The sequence below is a fragment of the Oncorhynchus tshawytscha genome, linkage group LG30, assembly GCF_018296145.1.
Source record: "Oncorhynchus tshawytscha isolate Ot180627B linkage group LG30, Otsh_v2.0, whole genome shotgun sequence".
Lineage (NCBI taxonomy): Eukaryota > Metazoa > Chordata > Actinopteri > Salmoniformes > Salmonidae > Oncorhynchus > Oncorhynchus tshawytscha.
Window position 1 is genome coordinate 35,086,884 of NC_056458.1, and position 23,624 is coordinate 35,110,507.

Below are 23,624 nucleotides of genomic sequence, written 5' to 3' on the forward strand. Positions count from 1 at the left end.
ACATATCTCACATTGCAAGAGAGGCTGGCGGTTTTGAGACGAGTTTCACAGCTCCCTATCCAGTATCCATATTGACCAACACACTCACAGAATAGCTGTGAGTTAGAAAAGTGGAGAAAGTGGAGAAGCACGGTAAAATGGTGTCAGCGGTGGGATCTCCTGACAGTAATCCAATGTGATTTGCAATATTGACCAGTGGGAAAGCTTTAAGTCCAACGGTAAATGGAATTCGACCCAATTGTTGCTTGGAGATTGTGGTTGGGTTGAAAGAACGTTGTGTAAATGGCAGTCCTTGACCTTTTGTGGGAGTGAGGGTCAAAGCAAACAGGCTCTTTATGTGTGTGTGCGTGCGTGTGTGTGTGCACGTGTGGGGGCATGGACTCACCAGCACACGGTCTCCCACTCGAAGGTCCTTATCCCCGCCTTTCTTGACCGAGCCACTGTCGGACATGTTGGAACCTGACTCGTTACCTGTCTTCACAGAGCTGTTGAGCATGCCCTCCCTGAGTGGCATAGCCACACGCTGACCAGCAGGCGAAGTGCCATTGCCGCCATGGAGTGTCAGGTTCTGAGCTGTCAGCGAATCAGTGGAGTGGACTTCGCTTCCGTCGCCCACCGGTTGCCGGGTGAGCTTGGAAGGGCGCGTGAAGATGCCCTGGTGGGGCTGGCACTCAAAGTAGCGCACGCCGCCCACAGAGCCGTCATTTTTCCCCAACAGGTCATTGAGGACCACCCCAGCCCACTGTCCTGGGGCGAACTGGGTCTCACCCAGGTAGGCAATGACGCCTGGTTTGACCCCGTTGACCCAGACACGTTCGCCAACCACGTAGTCCCCAAGGACGTCGTCTCCCACCTCGGATGTCTTGGAGCTTGACTTGTCTGAGGCATTGCTGCTGGGGAGTGGGGAGGTCTGCTTGTGTGGGGCGTCTGTGGATGTAGAAAGAGAGATTATGGAATTCCTATTTACATCCATTTCTATGGTAGAGATCACAGAATTCCTATATTCATTCAAAATGGCCATGGATCTACAGTATAGTCTTTTATTACAATGCTCTAGAGCAGTGCAGAAGTGGGGAGAGAAAAGGTGATACATACAGGTCTACAAACAAATAATGTGAAAAATAATAAACAAAACAATGTAGCTCGTCTAGAGGATCAATATTTGTGTTGTATGCAGGTTACAGTCCAGTATTCTCATGCATGCAACGTAAACTGCTGAAATAAGGAATTCAGGCATTATAAACACAATGGAACATAAATACATCTTGTCATTATTCACCTTAATCCTCAACATACTTCTACACATTTTGTTAACGCCAAATATATTTGTTCAAGCCAAACCTGAAGTTGAAACCATTCTCAGTCGGAAATAGTCACTTTTCCAGTATCTATTTATCCAATTTCATCACATCACAAAACGGATCGGCGAAGAATCGGCCGTGCTGCATCCAACACAACAGTGGAGTTTATGCGAGGTTAGGCATTACTCTACTTCCTATTGAAAACTGGGTCAGTGAGATTGTCTCTAATGCACTGATGATTAACGTTGTGATGTTGCACCACAGATGCGGTGCTTTGCTGTTTGGCACATGCTGTTTAGATGAGCACTATCCATTCTGGTGAGACACTGGAGCTGTTAACTGTAGCAGGGCACAGATAGCATGTGATCTGCTGCGCTGGCTGCACTGTAATATGTGTGTGTGTGTGTGTGTGTGTGTGTGTGTGTGTGTGTATGAGTACAGTTGGTGCCAGGACTGTCTCTCTGACACCCCAGGAGTGCTTTTATGCCCCAATTGCTCCCATATGTTGTGAGACCGATAGACATGGTTGCAAAATGGGTAATACAGTGAACAAAATAATGTGTTTTTAGTTTTACCAATAGGCATGAAAATTGAGTTTTAAACTTAATGGGGTCTTACAATGGCATTTATGGAGGTATGTTCTCCTGCAGGAATGTAACATTTACCACTTAGAAACATTTTGTTTTGTACCACATCGGGTTCTACGATATGGGCAAAAAATCTAATTTATTTGACCAAATATTGAAATTTGACCTGTGATATAGATCAAAACACTTGGGTGAACTGTTGGAATGATTGAAATAGAATGATTTATGTTAATAAGCAAAGAGGAAAGGAGCATCATCCTTGTTTGAAACAATCTGTTGACTGCATTTGACCTAACAGAACAGCATGCAAAGTTATAGTGAATCTAACAGCGAGGAGGAGGAACTGTGCTGCTTGATTGACAGGGGGCGGGGTTCGGCTTAGTGGCGTTTGAAAATATTTCATGCTATATGGATCTCTTGTGATATGGACATTGCACATATCAATATTGCGATTACTGGACTGAAACCCTGCCTACATCATTTTTCCAGGACCCATAAGGCTGTTACGGATACAAGTGTTACGGATACAAGTATCCTGTGTGTATCCTGTGTGTGTTTCTTTTCTCTCCTTCTCCCCTCACAGGTGAACATCATCACTCCCCAATCAGTCAACAATCAATCATCAATCAGAAGACACACCTCCTCCTGTTTCCTACCCTATCACAGTTCCTTTCCCTTGGTTTAAAAACCCAATCAGTTGTTTGCTCTAGAGATCAATCTCTCTGTAAATGCCATGTCTGTAGATCTCTGTGTTTCACTCTCTTTGTGTCTTAAACCTCTCTTTTGTTTGAGCACCTCCAAATCACTTTGTCATCTCCTGTGAGTATTGTTTTTGGTCATGGTGTTTGTGTTTGATTGCTGGTGGGAAAAGGGGAAACCAAGACAAGTCACCCATGGGCATACACTACCCGTAGGTAGACTTTGTTAAAAACACTAGTTAGAACTGGGCGGACCACCCACTGTATTTTTGGTTAGTTAGCTGTTAAATTAGGCTAGTCTAGCTTAGGGGTGTTTTGGATGCTTATTGTTTCTTTCCTTGGGTCCAGCTCAGCCCCTTTTCCTGCTCCCCCCATTACCGTGTGTTTTACAATAAACCCTGAGTTTGACGGTATTTCAGTTGTCGTGGTTATTTCGTTCACACTTTTACTTTGTCACAATTATAATTTGCGTGAGTTATGTTACGTGTCTCAATACCATCCCCCCCTAGACTGTCGGGCCAAAAGGGATTCGTAACAAAGGCTCTGGTACTATTTAGGGAATAGGGTGCCATTTGGGACGCAATCCCTGTAACAGCTACTCTCTCTGGCCATGACTAATGTGTATTTGTACAGGCTTATTAAATCTCAACTTCCACTATATTTGGGCTGTTATAGAAAGGGGCATAGCATACAATTTTCAGTTGCTAAATTCATTGAAATAATATTTTAACCCCAAATACTGTGATTTGAGATGACGAACGGCTCTTGTACCCTTATTTCAAGTAACTATACCGAACAAAAATATAAAGGCAACATGTAAAGTGTTTCATGAGCTGAAATAAAATATCCCAGAAATGTTCCATACTCACAAAAAGCTTGTCTCTCAAATTTGTTTATGTCCTTGTTAGTGAGCATTTCTCCTTTGCCAAGATAATCCATCCACCTGACAGGTGTGGTATATCAAGAAGCTGAATAAAAAGCAGGATCATTACACAGGTGCACCTTGTGCTGGGGCCAATAAAAGGTCACTCTAAAATGTGCAGTTTTGTCACACAGCACGATGCCACAGATGTCTCAAGTTTTGCTTACTGCAGTAATGTCCACCAGAGCTGTTGCCAGATAATGTTATGTGAATTTCTCTACCATAAGCTGCCTCCAATGTCATTTTAGATCATTTCTCAGTCCAACTGGCCTCACAACCGCAGACCACATGTAACCATGCCATCCCAGGACCTCCACATCACATTTCTTCATCTGCGGGATAGTCTAATACCATTCACACGGACTGCAAATGAAACTGTGGGTTTGCACAACCAAATAATTTCTGCACACTGTCAGAAACCGTCTCAGGGAAGCTTATCTGCATGCTCGCCGTCCTCACCAGGGTCTTGATCTGACTTCCGTTCGGCAAATGCTGACCTTCGTTGGCCACTAGCATGCTGGAAAAGCGCGTTCTTCACAGACGAATTCCAATTTCAACCGTCCCGGGCAGATATCATGGCGTTGTGAGCGGTTTGCTCACCCACACGACGTTTTGAACAGTGCGCCCCATGGTGGCAGTGGGGTTATGGTATGGGAAGGCATAAGCTATAGACAAGAAACACAATTGCATTTTATCAATGGCAATTTGAATGCACAGAGATCGTGATGACATCCTGAGGTCCATTGTTGTGCCATTCATCCGCCGCCATCACCTCATGTTTCAGCATGATAATGCACAGCCCAATGTTACAAAGATCTGTATAGAATTCCTGGAAGCTGAAAATGTCCCAGCTTTTCCATGGCCTGCATACTCAGACATGTCACCCATTGAGCATGTTTGGGATGCTCTGGATCTACATGTATGACAGCATGTTCCAGTTCCCACCAACATCCAGCAACTTCGCACAGCCATTGAAGAGGAGGGGGACAACATTCCACAGGCCACAATCAACTCTATGTTAAGATGTGTCACACTGCATGAGGCAAATGGTGGTCACACCAGATAGTGATTGGTTTTCTGACACTTTTTTTTATTTTTTAAAGGTGACCAACAGGTGCATATCTGTATTCCCAGTAAAGGTAATGCAGTATTTACCGTGTGTGTGTGTTGTGTGTGTGTGTGCGCACTCGTGTTTGTGTGCGCGCTCGCGCGCGCCCCTGCTCGCGCCCCTGCTCGCGCTCCTGCGCGTGCGTAACATGTGTGAGCTTTGTCAACAGCATGGCCCTGGTCCAACACAGAGAAGATCACTACCCAAGTCCCAGCCAGTCAAACAAGCGTGCACCCAAAAGACTGATGCAGTGCTAGTCCAAGTGGTTGGGTTGCCGTGGCAACGGAAGATCGATGGGGAAATGAGGCAGGCAGCAGGAAGAGCAAGAACAGAGGCCTCACTTTCACTATTGTGCCTGGCTACCTCCCACAACCATCTGAATCCCACTATTCACCAGCCCCACACAATGACCCCACCACAACTCCTTAGAACACCCCCTCACACTCCCTCTCTCCGCCTCTCTTTTCCTCTTTCTCTGTCTCTGAGAACCCAACTCTTTCAGACTTAAGTCCAATAATGTCAAATAAGTTGAAAATAACTTTGAATTCCCTAGTAATATACTGATGTTATTTCCTAATTAAAATAAGACACATGTGGGGACCTCCCGGGTGGCGCAGTGGCTCTGTGCCTCCAGAGAGACCACGAAATTGGGGAGAAAAAAAGGGGAAAAATAAGAAAATAAGAAACGTGGTATACATTCACGGTTGTGGGGCTGTCACTTCAGATTTCAGGGACAGTCCAAACGGCAACAGAAGAAGATATTAGAACTAGGCCTTTAGGGGCGACTCATTCCTAAACACTTTTGTCTCTGCAACGATGCTTTGTTTCTCGACAGTCCACGAGGACGTGACCTCTAAAGTCAGAACTTCTGGGAGCAGCTTTTGGGAGCAGAGGTAATAACATATTTTTTTCTGAGATTGACAAACATTTTTAGCAGGGTTGGGGTCATTCCAATTGAAATTAGTCAATTTAATTCTCAAGACAATTTCCCCCAATTTTTCTCTACGAGAAAAAAATATAATTAGAATTTCAGTCTATTTCCTGAATTGACTGAATTTAAATTCAATTTACCACACCCCCGATTTTGTTGTCCGTAATATGTTGGTGCGCCATCATATACAATCACAACAGATTTCTAAATTGAAATCGGTATTGGTATTGAAATCCAAGGAGGATGAACATGGGGACAACAGGACATTATCTAGGCCTACTTTCTTATTGTAAAATCTATTGGAACTCAATAAATGGAAGAGCATGTACTGTATTATATCAACGACAGAAAACCCAGCAATGGTCTTGAACTAAAAGGAAAAAAAGAGCAGGGCTTTTAGTACACAAGTGGAAATGTGCTGACCAAATAGCTATTCACTCAATGGGCCTATAGCCCTAACCTGATTCAGTGGGTGTGCACTACAGGCAGGCGGTTGATGAACACTGTGGGAAATGCTGACAGTCAATTAGTAGGATTAGCTAAATGACTATGACTACCAGCTGTTCCTGAAATTACACTAATCTAGAAAATAATTATAAAGGCTATGTTTGGATTTTTTTGCAGGGGGGGGCATGGTTCCAGATGTTCAAAACAGTTTTAAAGATCATTCAATGACATTGCTGCCTATGACGCATGTTATAATGGAATGTAGCAGTTATAAAAGGTATATGAACGTATACATAGGTTAAGTTTGGCGATTTTCTTTGCAGTGGGGCCATAGTTCTAGATGTTCAAAACTGTCTTAAAGATCATTTGAAAGACAATGTATTGTGTATCTGTTGTAGATGTTATGTCTAATGTAGCTGTTTTTGATGTTATGTCTTATATCTTACCTCCTAGAAAAGCGCTGCCTTGACATTAAATAACTAAGAATATATCAAATCTAATTCTATTTGTCACATGCTTTGTAAACAACAGGTATAGACTAACAGTGAAATGCTAACATATAGGTACTTCCCAACAATGTAGAGAGAAATCAAATATAAATATTACAAAAGTATAAAAACATAATAATAAAAGTAATAATAAATACACGATGAGTAATGATAACTTGGCTAGATACACGGGGTACCAGTACAGAGTTAATGTGCCGGGCGTACGAGGTAATTGGGGTAGATATGTACATATACAGTGGGGCAAAAAAGTATTTAGTCAGCCACCAATTGTGCAAGTTCTCCCACTTAAAAAGATGAGAGGCCTGTAATTTCATCATAGGTACACTTCAACTATGACAGACAAAATGAGAAAAAAAAATCTAATCACATTGTAGGATTTTTTAAATGAATTTATTTGCAAATTATGGTGGAAAATAAGTATTTGGTCAATAATAAAAGTTTCAGAGATGCAGAGAGCACACCCTAGGCTACACTTAAGCATAAAAGTAGGCCTAGGCCACCTGGCAATCATGCTGATCTGGTAAAAACTTAATAAAATAGGCCTACCTGATTACTTCTTATGCCTGGCACAAATAGCCTACAGCTGTGTCTGTCCGGACCTCACAATCACAGGAAACTCTGAGGGTCCCGAATATTTTATACAATGTTGCAAGTTTGTTAGTGCAAGCTTGTGGTTGGACCAAGTTGATCGTTGACTTAATTATTTAATCATAGTGTGCTTAAAGCATCATACAAGCTCAGTAGCCAATAGTGTGCAAAGCTGTCATCAAGGCAAAGGGTGTCTACTTTAAGGAATCTCAAATATAAAATATATTTTGATTTGTTTAACACTTTTTGGGTTACTACATGATTCCATATGTGTTACTTCATAGCTGTGATGTCTTCAATATTATTATACAATGTAGAAAATAGTAAAAATAAAGAGTAGGTGTGTCAACTTTTGAGTGGTACTGTAGTTGGTTTTATTAAAACACATAGGGTGTGTCTATATATGGAAAAATGAATGTTTTAACATTTCGACCAGTCGATTGGTTGAAAGAACAGATGACTCTTGGTCAACCAAGATTTTTTTTAGTCGGGGACAGCCCTACTAAACACTACAAAATAGTGTTTCTGAAGGAGGCCCTCGAAAATAACAGCCATGTGCACTGCTAAAGGCATTACTGTGTTTTTTTCCCCCTTTCCTTTCCTCACAGCATTCCACCATCAACTTAAACCATGACATGGTTGCCTCTGATACAACTCTCACATACAGACTAATGCAAATAACAAAACAGCAGAAGCAGCCCAGACACCCCCAGACTGTGTTTGGCCTCCTGTAGGCTCATATCAGCCTAGTTCATCTTGGAGGGAGAGAATCTAGCTGTAATTTAGCGGAAAGCCGCGCCATTGTAACACATGCGTCTGTGACCCTAGGGTCCGGGCTTGTCATGTGATCTAAAACCAGGAAAAATAACAGTGGGAAACGTGTTTGGGTGTCCTATTTCTATTGGCTTTGCACAATTTAAACACTTGGGTCAATGGGGAGTAGGTTTAGGATTTGTCATATCAAATATATTTAGCCAAAGTTATTGCGGGTGTAGTGAAATGCTTGTGTTCCTAGCTCCAGCAGAGCAGTAATATCTAACAATTCACAAAAATACACACTAACGAAAAGTCAAAGAATGGAGGAATATGTAAATATTATGATGAGCAATGTCTGAGTGGCATTGACTAAAAGACAGAGTAGAATACAGTATATGAAATGAGTAAAGCATTATGACCAGTGATTCCATTTCTATATGTGAGAGAGAGCGAGAGAGAAGCAGCCTCTAAGTTGCAGGGTTGAGTATCCGGGTGGTAGCCGGCTAGTGATGACTATTTAACAGTCTGATGACCTTGAGAAATAAGCTGTTTTTCAATCTCTCGGTCCAGGCTTTGATGCAGGGTGAACAGGCTGTGGCTCGGCTGGTTGATGTCTTTGATGATATTTTTGCCATCATGAGACATCGGGTGCTGTAGGTGCCCTGGAGGGCAGGCAGTGTGCCCCCGGTGATGCATTGGGCAGACCGCACCACCTTCTGGAGAGCCCTGCGGTTGCGGGCAGTGCAGGTGTTGTACCAGGCGGTGATACAACCCGACAGGATGCTCTCAATTGTGCATCTGTAAAGGTTTGTGAGGGTCTTAGGGGCTTGAAGCATTTCACCTTCTCCACTGCGGTCCCGTTGATGTGGATAGGGTGTGCTCTCTCTGCTACTTCCTGAAGTCCACGATCAGCTCCTTTGTTTTGTTGATGTTGAAGGAGAGGTTATTTTCCTGGCATCACCTCCTCCCTGTAGGCTGTCGTCATTGTTGGTAATCAGGCCTACAACTGTTGTGTTGTCTGCAAACTTGATGATTGAGTTGGAGGCATGCGTGGCCACGCAGTCATGGGTGAACAGGGAGTACAGGAGGGGGCTGAGCATGCACCCTTGTGGGTCCCCTGTGTGGAGGGGTTGTTTCCTACCTTCACCACCTGGGGGCGGCCCGTCAGGAAGTCCAGGACCCAGTTGCACAGGGCAGGGTTCAGACCCATTGCCCCGAGCTTAATGATGAGCTTGGAGGGTACTATGGTGTTGAATGCTGAGATATAGTCAATGAACAGCATTCTTATATACTGTAGGTATTCCTCTTGTCCAGATGGGATAGGGCTGTGTGCAGTGCAATAGAGAGTGCATCGTCTGTGGATCTATTGGGGCGGTAGGCAGATTGAAGTGGGTCGAGGGTGTCAGGTAAGGTAGAAGTGATATGATCCTTAACTAGCCTCTCAAAGCACTTCCTGATGACAGATGTGACTGCTACGGGGCGATAATCATTTAGTTCAGTTACCTTTGCTTTCTTTGGTACAATAACAATGGTGGACATCTTGAAGCAAGTGGGGACAGCAGACTGTGATAGGGAGAGATTGAATATGTCTGTAAACACTCCAGCCAGATGGTCTGCGCATCCTCTGAGGACGCGGCTAGGGATTCCGTCTGCGAGGGTTAACACGTTTAAATGTCTTACTCACATCGGCCACGGAGAGAATGAGAGCCCACAGTCCTTGGGAGCGGGCCGAGTTGGTCACGAATGTTTGATCTTGAACAGAACTTACAACATCAATCAACATGTTTCAATCAAAATTGTACAGAACAGAGTGGGAGTCTGTACCTGAACAAATGTATTTTGTTGCAGAGATGGCCAGTCAATTTGAGTTAACGTTATTGTGTATTCTACGTAATGACGCAGTTTTACGTTATCATGCAATGACATCACAACGTCATTTAGCAACTTTTCGCAACAAATCAACCTGCCTCTAGCAACTTACCCTGAAAATTAGTTGGCAACACTGACTGTGTTATCCTCAAAGTGGGGCGAAGAAGGTGTTTAGCTTGTCCGGGAGAAAGACATTTAGTGTCCACGACGTGGCTGGTTTTCCCTTTGTAATCTGTGATTGTCTGTAGACCCTGCCACATACGTCTCGTGTCTGAGTCGTTGAATTGCGTCTCTACTTTCTCTGTACTGACATTTTGACTGTTTGATTGCCTTACGGAGGGAATAACTACACTGTTTGTTTTCAACCATATTCCCAGTCACCTTGCCATGGTTAAATGCAGTGGTTCGCACTTTCAGTTTTGCGCGAATGCTGCCATCTATACACGATTTCTGATTTCGGTAGGTTTTAATAGTTACAGTGGGAACAACATCCGCTATACACTTCCTGATGAACTCAGAGCCTACCCGGAACATATTCCAGTCTGCGTGCTCAAAACAATCTTGCATCATGGACTCAGACCAGTGTTGAATAGACCTTAGCACAGGTACTTCCTGTTTGAGTTTCTGCCTAATAGGAAGGAGCAAAATGGAGTCATGATCTGATTTGCCGAAGGGAGGGCGGGGAAGGGCCTTGTAGGCATCCGGAAGTTGGAGTAGCAGTGGTCGAGTGTTTTAGCAGAGCGAGTACTAAAGTCAATATGTTGATAGAACTTCGGTAGCGTTTTCCTCAAATTTGCTTTGTTGAAATCCACAGCTACAAGGTTGCACAAAGTCCAGTGTAGTTCCTTGAGAGCCATCATGGTATCGGCTTGAGGGGGGATATACAGGTCAATGGAAGGCAGACAGTGGGGGACAGAAGATGGACACCAGATTGTTAGATCAGATTTGTTGAATGTGCACCAAAGTGGCTTTTCGTAAAATCCGTAATGATTGATGAATTGTAAGAGGCCCATAAAGTCGGATATATTTGTCTGTTATCGCTGCATAACATTTTGAAGTCCCTTTTCAGGTTTAGAAGAGGTGACTGCTAAATTGTAACTCCCATTCTTATTAGCTGGTAGCATAGCTAACAGAGAAATCGGTGGTGGTAGTCAAAGTCATTTTTAAGTAATGCAGTGATTGGTGACGATGACATGAACATGTGTTGGGGTTGACATCCATACAAGCATTATACTCCGATTTTTACCCCAACATAGTGTGAAGTACTGTATATAAACAATAACCTAAATGTTGGCTTATTTTGCTGGGGGGCAATGAAGAGATTCAAGATCTTTCCCTCATGGCATCTTTCCCCCACGCATTTTCCATTTGCATTTCTATTGTTTTAACCTTTGACTATTGGATGTTCTTATAGGCACTTTAGTATTGCCAGTGTAACAGTAGAGCTTCCGTCCCACTCCTCGCTCCTCCCTGGGCTCGAACCAGGAACACAACGACAACAGCCACCTTCGAAGCAGCGTTACCCATGCAGAGCAAGGGGAACAACTACTCCAAGTCTCAGAGCGAGTGACGTTTGAAACGCTATTAGCGTGCAACCCGCTAACCAGCTAGCCATTTCACATTGATTACACCAGCCTAATCTCGGGAGTTGATAGGCTTGAAGTCAAACAGCACAATGCTTGACACACAACGAAGAGCTGCTGGCAAACCGCACAAAAGTGCTGTTTGAATTCATGCTTACGAGCCTGCTGCTGCCTACCACCACTCAGTCAGACTGCTCTGCCAAATCATAGACTTAGTTATAACATAATAACACACAGAAATACGAGCCTTAGGTCATTAATATGGTGGAATCCGGAAACTATCATCTCGAGAACAAGACGTTTATTCTTTCAGTGAAATACGGAACCGTTCCTTATTTTATCTAAGGGGTGGCATCCATTAGTCTAAATATTCCTGTTACATTGCATAACCTTACGTCATAATTACATAAAATTCTGACAAATTAGGCGGCCCAAACTTTTGCCTATACACTGACTCTGCGCGCAATGAACGCAAGAGAAGTGACACAATTTCACCTGGTTAACATTGCCTGCTGACCTGGATTTATTTTAGCTAAATACCCAGGTTTAAAAATACACTGCTCAAAAAAATAAAGGGAGCACTTAAACAACACAATGTAACTCCAAGTCAATAGGGTCAATAACTTCTGTGAAATCAAACTGTCCACTTAGGAAGCAACACTGATTGACAATACATTTCACATGCTGTTGTGCAAATGGAATAGACAACAGGTGGAAATTATAGGCAATTAGCAAGACAACCCCAATAAAGGAGTGGTTCTGCAGGTGGTGACCACAGACCACTTCTCAGTTCCTATGCTTCCTGGCTGATGTTTTGGTCACTTTTGAATGCTGGCGGTGCTTTCACTCTAGTGGTAGCATGAGACGGAGTCTACAACCCACACAAGTGGCTCAGGTAGTGCAGCTCATCCCGGATGGCACATCAATGCGAGCTGTGGCACGAAGGTTTGCTGTGTCTGTCAGCGTAGTGTCCAGAGCATGGAGGCGCTATCAGGAGACAGGCCAGTACATCAGGAGACGTGGAGGAGGCCGTAGGAGGGCAACAACACAGCAGCAGGACCGCTACCTCCGCCTTTGTGCAAGGAGGATCAGGAGGAGCACAGCCAGAGCCCTGCAAAATGACCTCCAGCTGGCCACAAATGTGCATGTGTCGGCTCAAATGGTCAGAAACAGACTCCATGAGGGTGATATGAGGGCCCGACGTCCACAAGTGGGGGTTGTGCTTACAGCCCAACACCGTGCAGGACGTTTGGCATTTGCCAGAGAACACCAAGATTGGCAAATTCGCCACTGGTGCCCTGTGCTCTTCACAGATGAAAGAGTCTGGAGACGCCGTGGAGAACGTTCTGCTGCCTGCAACATCCTCCAGCAAGACCGGTTTGGTGGTGGGTCAGTCATGGTGTGGGGTGGCATTTCTTTGGGGGGCCGCACAGCCCTCCATGTGCTCGCCAGAGGTAGCCTGACTGCCATTAGGTACCGAGATGAGATCCTCAGACCCCTTGTGAGACCATATGCTGGTGCGGTTGGCCCTGGGTTCCTCCTAATGCAAGACCTCATGTGGCTGGAGTGTGTCAGCAGTTCCTGCAAGAGCAAGGCATTGATGCTATGGACAGGCCCGCCCGTTCCCCAGACCTGAATCCAATTGAGCACATCTGGGACATCATGTCTCGCTCCATCCACCAACGCCACGTTGCACCACAGACTGTCCAGGAGTTGGCAGATGCTTTAGTCCAGGTCTGAGAGGAGATCCCTCAGGAGACCATCCGCCACCTCATCAGGAGCATGCCCAGGCGTTGTAGGGAGGTCATACAGGCACGTGGAGGCCACACACACTACTGAGCCTCATTTTGACTTGTTTTAAGGACATTACATCAAAATTGGATCAGCCTGTAGTGTGGTTTTCCACTTTAATTTTGAGTGTGACTCCATGGGTTGATAAATTAGATTTCCATTGATCATTTTTGTGTGATTTTGTTGTCAGCACATTCAACTATGTAAAGAAAAAACTATTTAATAAGAATATTTCATTCAGATCTATGATGTGTTATTTTAGTGTTCCCGATATTTTTTTTAGCAGTGTATATACTTATGTGTAGTGATTTTAAGAAAGGCATTGATGTTCATGGTTAGATACACATTGGAGCAACGATACGCACCGCATCGATTATCTGCAATGCAGGACACGCTAGATAAACTAGTAATATCAACAACCATGTGTAGTTAACTAGTGATTATGATTGATTGTTTTTTATAAGATAAGTTTAATGCTAGCTAGCAACTTACCTTACTGCATTCGCGTAACAGGCAGGCTCCTCGTGGAGTGCAATGTAATCAGGTGGTTAGAGCGTTGGACTAGTTAACTGTAAGGTTGCAAGATTGAATCCCCGAGCTGACAAGGTGAAAATCTGTTGTTCTGCCACTGAACGAGGCAGTTAACCCACCGTTCCTAGTCCGTCATTGAAAATAAGAATGTGTTCGAGAGCTGTGCGTCCTCCGAAATGCAACCCAACCAAGCGGCACTGCTTCTTGCCGCGACCGGGAGACCCATGGGGCGGCGCACAATTGGCCCAGCATCGTCCGGGTTAGGGGAGGGTTTGGCCGGCAGGGATGTCCTTGTCCCATTGCGCACTAGCGACTCCTGTGGCGGCCCGGGCGCATTGCATGCTGACACGGTCACCAGGTGTACCGTGTTTTCTCCGACACATTGGTGCGGCTGGCTTCCGGGTTAAGTTGGCTTTGTGTCAAGAAGCAGTGCCGCTTGGTTGGGTTGTGTTTCGGAGGACGCACGACTCTCAACCTTCGCCTCTCCCGAGTCCGTATGGGAGTTGCAGCGATGAGACAAGACTAACTACCAATTGAATACCACGAAATTGAGGAGAAAAAAGGGGAAAAATGTTTAACACAAGTTGTACATTTAATCTATTTAAAGATTATACTATTATGCATGCAATTGTCCCGACTCCTGACCTTGCTGTGACAAGGTTACAGTACAATTGTTGCAGCTGTGCAGAAAACCCTAACTGATTTAAAACTCATGCTTAATACGGGTAAACTAAATAAATGTTGCTTTCAAGTTCTCATAAGATTGTCTCAGAGTTTTAAATCAGTTAGGGTTTTCCTATTACATCTTCATGCATCGGATGGTTCTATAATCTAATGAGTCTCTGCATACAAATACCTTGGTATTTGGATTGACAATGATTTATCGTTTAAAACAACTTACGAATGAGCTTGTTAAGAAACTAAGATTTAAAGTGGGATTTTTTTTACAGAAATAGATCTTGTCTCTCTCTAGTCAGCAGGAAGCAGATTGTGCAGTAAACCTTTCTACCTGTTCTTGATTTTGGTGATACTATTTATCAAAGTGCAACTGCCTCTACTCTTAAACTGCTGAATCCCGTTTCTTCAATAGCGCTTTTCGTTTTATCACAGGAGTTTTATTACTCATCACTATATTCTTTGGCTGGACCTCCTTTGAAGTCACATCATTACACTCTTCTTCTTTTTTTTTTACAAAGCCCTACTCCACAAGCTTCCGGCTTAACTTGTCATTTTAAATCTTAATAGTGAAGTTAGCAAAACCTGGTCACAATGGTTGGTTAACTCTGGAGACTCCTTTGGTGTCTTCAAAGTTAGCTAAATCGCCCTTTTGTTTTTATGCTCCGTATGTTTGGAATAATCACCAAAAAACAGTACACATAGAAGCCTTAGTGTCCCTGTGGCAGTTTAGAGAGTGGACAGAGGAACTTTAATGAAGAATTTGTTTGTTTTAGGTGATAGTGTTTTGTGTAAATTTGTTTGTCTGTGTTTTATTTCTATGAAATTGTATATGCAGGAATCCCTTGAAAAATAAACACTGGTCTCAATGGTGACTCCCTGCTAAAATAAAGATAAAACCTATCCACAAGGGGTTCTTGGAAAGACTCTTAAGAATAGGCCTAATGATCAATTGCACATTAGGGGGTACTTTGGGCAGAGCAAAATGTGATTGGGACTACATTAACCAAAGAAGTTTGATAACCGTTGACCTAAAGCATAATAATGTACCTAGGGCCCTGAGTTTTTACTGACCACAGCTGACCAGAAACAACTCAGGGCCCTGACAACTAACAAACAATCAATTACAATAATCAAGGAATTTCTTGTCATTTCCAATGATGAAATGCCACCAAGATTGATAGGCTAAGCAATAGGAAATCAGATCTCTTCCTGAGAGTCTAGAGGAAGTCTTGAGGAATGAAGAAGTGACTTACTGTCTTTCTGGCCCACAGTGCCGGAAGCGGACCCCCCAGCAGAGGTTCGTCCCACAGGGCCAGGGGAGTGCTTTGGGCCCCTGCCAGGGATCTTCAGTCCACTGGACTTCAGCATGTTCATCATGTACAGGGAGAAGTGCAGGGATTAAGGCTTTCGGTTTGAGGCACTAGAAGTCGGATTGGTGGCAATACCTCTCCATTTTAGCTGTGGAGATGAGTGGAGGAATCAATGTCTTAGTGATGATGATAGCTTCATCTGTCTGTATATATTTTTTTCACCTTTATTTAACCAGGTAGGCTAGTTGAGAAGTTCTCATTTGCAACTGCGATCTGGCCAAGATAAAGCAAAGCAGTGCAACACAAACAACAACAACAGAGTTACACATGGAATAAACAAACATACAGTCAATAACACAATAGAGGAAAAAAGTATATATTCAGTGTGTGCAAATGAGGTAGGATAAGGCAATAAAGGCAATAAATAGGGCATAGTGGCGAAATAATTACAATTTAGAAATTAAACACTGGAGTGATAGATGTGCAGAAGATGAATGTGCAAGTAGAGATACTGGTGTGCAAAGGAGACGAAAAAAAGAACAGTATGGGGATGAGGTAGTTAGATGGGCTATTTACAGATGGGCTATGTACAGGTGCAGTGATCTGTGAGCTGCTCTGACAGCTGGTGCTTAATGTTAGTGAGGGAGATATGGGTCTCCAGCTTCAGTGATTTTTGCAATTCATTCCAATCATTGGCAGCAGAGAACTGGAAGGAAAGGCGGCCAAAGGAGGAATTGGCTTTGGGGGTGACCAGTGAAATATACCTGCTGGAGCGCGTGCTATGGGTGGGTGCTGCTATGGTGACCAGTGAGCTGGGATAAGGCGGGGCTTTACCTAGCAAAGACTTAGATGACCTGGAGCCAGTGGGTTTGGCAACGAATATGAAGCGAGGGCCAGCCAACGAGAGCATACAGGTCGCAGTGGTGGGTAGTATATGGGGCTTTGGTGACAAAAACGAATGGCACTGTAATAGACTGCATCCAATTAGCTGAGTAGAGTGTTGGAGGCTATTTTGTAACTGACATCGCCAAAGTTAAGGATGGTCAGTTTTACGAGGGTATGTTTGGCAGCATGAGTGAAGGATGCTTTGTTGCGAAATAGGAAGCAGGTTCTAGATTTAATTTTGGATTGGAGATGCTTAATGTGAGTCAGGAAGGAGAGTTTACAGTCTAACCAGACACCTAGGTATTTGTAGTTGTCCACATATTCTAAGTCACAACCGTCCAGAGTAGTGATGCTGGACAGGCAGGCAGGTGCGGGCAGCGATCGGTTGATGAGCATGCATTTAGTTTTACTTGCATTTAAGAGCAGTTGGAGGCTACGGAAGGAGAGTTGTATGGTATTGAAGCTCGTCTGGAGGTTAGTTAACACAGTGTCCAAAGAAGGGCCAGAAGTATACAGAATGGTGTGGTCTGCATAGAGGTAGATCAGAGAATCACCAACAGCAAGAGCGACATCATTGATGTATACAGAGAAAAGAGTCGGTCCGAGAATTAAACCCTGTGGCACCCCCATAGACTGCCAGAGGTCCGGACAACAGGCCCTCCGATTTGACACACTGAACTCTGTCTGAGAAGTAGTTGGTGAACCAGGCGAGGCAGTCATTTGAGAAACCAAGGCTGTTGAGTCTGCCGATAAGAATGGTGGTGATTGACATAGTCGAAAGCCTTGGCCAGGTCGATGAATACAGCTGCACAGTATTGTCTCATCGATGGTGGTTATGATATCGCAAAGGCTTCGCAGCTAACAAATGTTGGTTCCCAGAACATTCTGTGCTAGCTGAGTTTTCTTGTTGAACACAGCCCTTTTAAAAAGCAGAGGGTCTATGCCCTTTCAGTGTACAAGTCAAGCCATGTCAAGGTGTACCTAGTGTAGCCTATACTATACTACTGTATACAAATTGAAATAGTTGAGTGGTCCCTCTTCAAACAAATAGCCTATCTATAGATCAGAAAACAATATTTGTGATTTGGGTTAATCATCTATGTTGCTGAGTCTACTGGACTTAGTAAGTCCAGTTTATTGTTTCAAGTGTGTTGATGGTGAATAAATACACATGGAGTTAAATGTGTCACAAGGCTAAAATATGTATTTCAAGAATATTCACTGACAGAAAGAAACATATTTGGTATTGTCTTTGGTTATGCATACATTCTAAATGAATAACCTAGGCCTATTTATTAAATAGTGTTGGTTGGTTATTAGACTACTGTAAGGATTAGGGTGGCTAGTAGCTAGGCCTTGCAGCAAACTTGGCCTCAATGGTAGACTTGGCAAACGTAAAGCCCTGATTGGTTTAAAATGTGTACTTAATGCAAGCAAGACTCAGTATATGTTGTTCTCTAATAATCGCAATTTAAAAAAAAAATCTGATGAACTACATATTTACTAATTGGATGGTTCCCTCATCGATTGGGGGCCCGCCTATAAATATCTGGGCATTTAGGTTGACAAAGACTACATGTTTAAAAAAATGTATGGATGAGCTAGTTAAAAAGCTATGATTTAAAGTGGGCTTCTTTTTTACAAATAGATCTGGCCTCTTTCTAAATAGCAGGAAGCAGATTGTACAGTCAACTTTCCTGACAGTTATTGATTATGGTGACACCATTTACCAGATTGCAGCAGCCACTACTCTTAAATCATTGGATGCCGTCTACTATAGCGCCTTTCGCTTTATCAAAGGTGACAGTTTTAATACTCAATACTGAATGCTGTATCAAAAGGTTGGTTGTCCTCATTAAAGTCCTGTAGATCACTTCATTATTCCCTTTTTGTTTACAAAGCTCTACTACACAAGCTTCTAACTTACCTAACTTCGTTGATAACATATAAAAGAATGTGCTACCAAACTGGCTCGCATGAACTCTTGAGGTCATGTGGTCTTGACCAATTTTGGTAAATACTCCTTTAGTTTTAATGCCCCCATTGTTGGAGTAACCTACAAAATTCCTTGCATCTCGATTCCCTGGTACCACTAGGGCAGTTTAGGACTATGATATTGAATGACTTCATTATGCATTGCAGTTGTTTTGATTGATTGTAGTGGTTTATTTGTTGAAATTGTGGTGTTGAGGTTATTTTATTTTAAACTTAATTTATTTCCCTGTTTGTGTGAACAATTTGGTATTCAGGGCACCATTGGTCTCACTTGGGCTACCCTGAATAAATAAAAGTTAAGAATAAAATATAAAAACCTTTGGGTTGCTAGACGCTCAGGTTATACGCCCATCCATCCTCTCATACTGGCTTAAAGGGATACTTAAAGATTTTGGCGATGAGGCCCTTTACCTACTTCCCCAGAGTCAGATGAACGTGTGGATAACATTTTTATGTCTGTGTGTGCAGTTTAAAGGATGTTCCTAACAAGTGCAAGCACAATTGCTCAGCACAGTTAGCACAATGACTGGAAGTCTACGGGTATCTGCGCTACCAGTCATTGCGCTAACAGTGGTTAACATCGGCTCAAGAAACTACTAACTTCCTTCATACTGGACACAGATATAAAAATGGTATCCATGAGTTAATATGACTATGAGAAAGGCCTCATCGCCAAAATCCTAAAGCATCCTTTTAAGTAACCTATTTTATGTAACCATACCAAACATAACAAATTATACTACTCACAGATTTACATTTACTATGTTACATCTAGTCGATGAGGCCAGGCTGCTTGCCCGAAACACTGAGACCTGATCAGCTGTATTCCCAGTTGCATGCATGGCCTTCAAGACAAATATTTTACATCTCTCCAACTATAATATGTAATTCATGACAACGTTACATCACTATTCTAGCACCACATCTCGCATTTATGCTGGTTATCGAGATGAGATGTCTGAAGAATGCAATAGTGCCTTCACAGTATCAGCACCATTCAGTTTACTCATGTATCGACATCAATTTGTATGTTGTTTTTCGCAATAGGGCAAGGCTTAAATCCTTTTAGAATATTTTCTCAGGGTAGTTTTATGACAGCTCTGCGAGGGGGCTATATTCTTGACAATGCGAAGTTGCTACATGTAGCCTGCTATATGACAGTGCAGTAGAGCTAGGCTACAATGTTACATTTTGATGCTCTAAACATAGGACCATTGGGCTGTTAAATGACACATGGTTGTCTGCTAAGCTTGTTGAATACATTGTTGCTGTTTACACAATTATATTGCGAATTTATATATTTCCGTGACAGGGAAACATAAGGTGCACCCGAGACCATACAACGCAAATGTGTTTCTATTGTTATACCCACTGCAGCGCGGTGTGTATTTCTACTTGAGCTCAACAAATCTCTTAAACGATAAAAATGCAAGAACGAAACGCTTACCTTTTTATATCCAGTTTACGCATAAACGTGTCCAAAAAGCGGCGAACTTGCTTTTTTCCTAGAGAGGGGTCCGCGGATCGGTTGATTTATCAGGTTGCCACTCCCTATACCCCCACACAGGGATGAACAAAAAATATGGATGCTTAGATAGAGCTGGAAGGGAGAGTGTGGCAGGATGCGAGCCGCAGTAGGCTAAATCAGGCGAAGATGCCGGTTTATTTTGAGAATGCGACTTTCAGAAATAAAATTAGATTGTTGCTTCAGTTTGCTGTGAATATTCAATGTAACTATATGCAAATCCCTAGGTCTCTCTTTTTGTTAGCGGTTTGGGGGTGCAAAGCAGCATCAGCAACTTCAACCAGCTTCAATCCGCCGTTCAGGACGCTTTAAAACGTTAACCAGTACACACATGTGGCGTATTGAACACAGAGGGATGAGGTTTTCAATGTTTCGCTTGGGGCGCAATGGATGTTCGGTCTCTTTTTTCGCCTATGTAGAGGATCCTCCCCCTTCGCTGGCTTCAGCCAAACAAAGAGTTTAGGAAGTGGACGGTAATGCTGTGAGAGAAGGCTACAAAGCCAACATTTAACCCAACCAAGCTATGAAGATACAATTGTGTTCTCTGGTTTGAAAGGCATTCATAAATAGTTAAATATGTTGTATAAAAATGTAAGGTCCAAGAGAAAGTAGTATACTATAGGAATTTATCCAGATTATTCACTGGTCCAGATCTCCAATTTGCTCACAGGAATTAATGTGCATCCGGTGCTGAATCACTGCGAATGAGTTATCATTCCTGGAAATCCATGGAATGCCCTCGCATCATAAATTAGTTCCCACGTTGCAATAGCCTAGTGCCCCTAATACGACTTACATACAGTTCTCACTTTTTTGCAATGCACACTTTAAAGGATTTTCAAATAAACAGAGATAATAAACTGACTATGTAACAACATTGTAACAACACTGACTAATGGTATACTACCATGCAGGCTAAAACCCAATGACTGTATATACACATATTTGTATTAGGAAAACCTTGCCCTTGCCTATATTTTGTCATATTCATGGTAAAAGAAAAAAAAATATTTGGAGACATTTCAAAAACTCAGTAAGTTACTAATGTAATGTGATTTTGTGTCATAAATGTAATGTGCACTGGTCCATCAAATTTCAACAATACCCCTTAAAGCACACAACAATCATTCCCTCAGGCATCTCAATGGCTGCCTGTGGCACAACTTTGATAGACTGAGGCAATTTGTCAGCGTCTAATCTTCACAGTGGCCCTGAGTGTCAAGGATGAGGTTAGCCCTATTGCATGCTTATAAAAAATGCAATTGACAAAGCTGGTAGTGCAATTATAGGCCAAAGATCTTGTTGAAGTGATGCCTCATGGTTAGTAATGTTTGGTCTACAAATGAACCTTGGCTTAGCTGTGGTGAATGATGAATGTAGCAGGTCAAACGGGTAGTTCTCCTCAAATTCAAAGTTTTTATCAGATGTAAATTGAGCTAAATCCATATTCCAGTCCATACCATTGATTGTGTAGACTCCCCTATGCTTGTCTGTGGAAAATCTAAAGGTCTCAATTCCAAATTAATGAGAATTGGGAAACACTGAAATAATTGCAACCTAGATTACTCTTGCATATGAAAATGTCTGACTAACTTAAACCCCTGTTCTGAGTGAAAACAAATTGACTTATAGCAGATAACCAAAATTATGAATAAAAATATCCAATTACATTTTCCCATTGATAAAGCTACATTATTGATAGAAAATATTTTTTTAAACGAATAGAACATGCACTACAAATTTACAAAAGTAGAAAGTGGATAACCTATCCAAAGTATGGTTGTGGCATAAACGATTATGTAATATTTTGTAAAATCAGTGGCGGCACCAGGAATTGTTTTGCTTGGTAGTTGCGTAGGGGTGCTTGCCGTCTATGGTGTACATATGAATGTACTAATACATTCTTTCATGGGTGTGCTAGGTCTATTCTTGAGGGTGCGTCAGCACCGGCAAGACCCTCCCTCTGCTTGAGAGGTTTGAGGCCACAACAGGAAGTGATTTCTTTCTGTATGAACTGAAGACTTCCAATATGAAGGGGTTTCTGTGAATTTGACAGTAATTTACAGGCAGCTAGTGGTAAGTTACTGTATTTCATATTGCAGTACACAACATCGAAATAAGTACTGTGTAATGACACAGTAAAATAACATTTAGTAAAATACCTTAATTGACTATTATATTGCTACTGTAATTGTAATGAATTGATGAATGAAATTCATTGAGGGGAGATGGGGTTTGTATTTCACAGTATTTTACTGTAATTACAAGGAGTTGGTGCAAGGTTGGCTGCTAGGTACTGTGTTTACACATTGCATATCATGAGAATAGCACTGGAGGGAATAACAGCGGCCTCCTGACCAATTGTGCTATTATTTATTTATTTTCACGGATCTGAACTTTTTTTGTACATAATGTTTCCGCCATCGTTTCCTATGACTGGAAAGAGCTTCTGGACATCAGAACACGAATCACTAACCTCAATTTGGATAAGGATTTCTAATTCATTGAGTCGGTGGCGAAGGACATACTGTTCATCCCGGACCAGGCCCAAATCCCCGGAACACGAAAACTGAAGAGTCAGCTTTATAGAGGCCGGTGTGCGGGATACCTGACGAGATAATGTTGGCGAGTGGATAGACCACCTCTGTCCTCCGTTCTATTGGCTAAAGTGCAATCACTGGAGAATAAACTGGACAAGCTCCGTTCAAGACTATCCCATCAACGTGATCTGAAGAACTGTAATATCCTATGTTTCTCCAAGTTGTGGCTGAACAAGGACATGGAAAATATAAATCTAGCTGAATTTTCTATACATCGGCAGGACAGAACGACAGCGTTGAGTAAACTCAAGGGGTGGTGTGTCCTTTTGTTAACAACAGCTTGTGCACAATCTCTAATATTAAGAAAGTCTCAAGGTTCTGCTTGTCTGAGTTAAAATACCTCATGATAAGCTGTAGAACATACTATTTACCAAAGGTTTTCATCTATATTTTTCGTAGCTGTCTATTTACCACCACAAACCAATGCTGGCACTAAGACCGCACTCATCGAGCTGTATAGGGCCATAAACAAACAAGAAAATGCTCACGCAGGTGGCTTTTCTGGTGTCCAGTGATTTTAATGCAGGAAAACTGAAATCCTCTACCAGAATGTCACCTGTGCCACTAGATGCAAAAAAAAATTACAACACACAGACTCACACAAAGCTCACACTTGCCATTCATTTGGAAAATCTGACCATAACTCTATCCTCCTGATTCCTGCTTACAAGCAAAAACTCAAACAGGATGTACCAGTGATGCGCCCAATAGGGAAGTGGTATGATGAAGTGGATGCTGAGCTACAGGATTGTTTCGATAGCAGAGACTGGAATATGTTCCCGGGATTCATCCGTTGGCAAATCAAATCAAATTTTATTTGTCACATACACATGGTTAGCAGATGTTAATGCGAGTGTAGCGAAATGCTTGTGCGAGTGTAGCGAAATGCTTGTATTGAGGCATTGAGAACTTTACCACAATAGTCAACGGCTTCATTAAGCCTTTGACTATTGTGCATTGACGACGTCGTCCCTACAGTGACCGTACTTATTTCCCAACCAGAAGCCATG

General features: G+C 42.7%; 1 protein-coding gene across 6 annotated transcripts in view; it reads right to left on the reverse strand.

Moving 5' to 3' along the window:
• clip2 (CAP-GLY domain containing linker protein 2) overlaps nt 1–20,416 on the reverse strand; it is a 61,464-nt gene extending 41,048 nt beyond the window's left edge. For 4 of the 6 annotated variants that reach the window (XM_024393596.2, XM_024393594.2, XM_024393595.2 and 1 more), the window contains exons 1-3: nt 19,937–20,416; nt 15,553–15,757; nt 386–927 (exon numbers count right to left, since the gene is read on the reverse strand). In XM_024393596.2, coding sequence (XP_024249364.1) covers nt 386–927; nt 15,553–15,676 — 666 coding nt within the window. In that variant the 5' untranslated portion in view covers nt 15,677–15,757; nt 19,937–20,416. The remainder of the gene's footprint in view (nt 1–385; nt 928–15,552; nt 15,758–19,936) is intronic. The other 2 variants (XM_024393598.2, XM_024393597.2) reach the window with 1 other exon arrangement.
• Between the last annotated feature and the right edge of the window lie 3,208 nt (nt 20,417–23,624).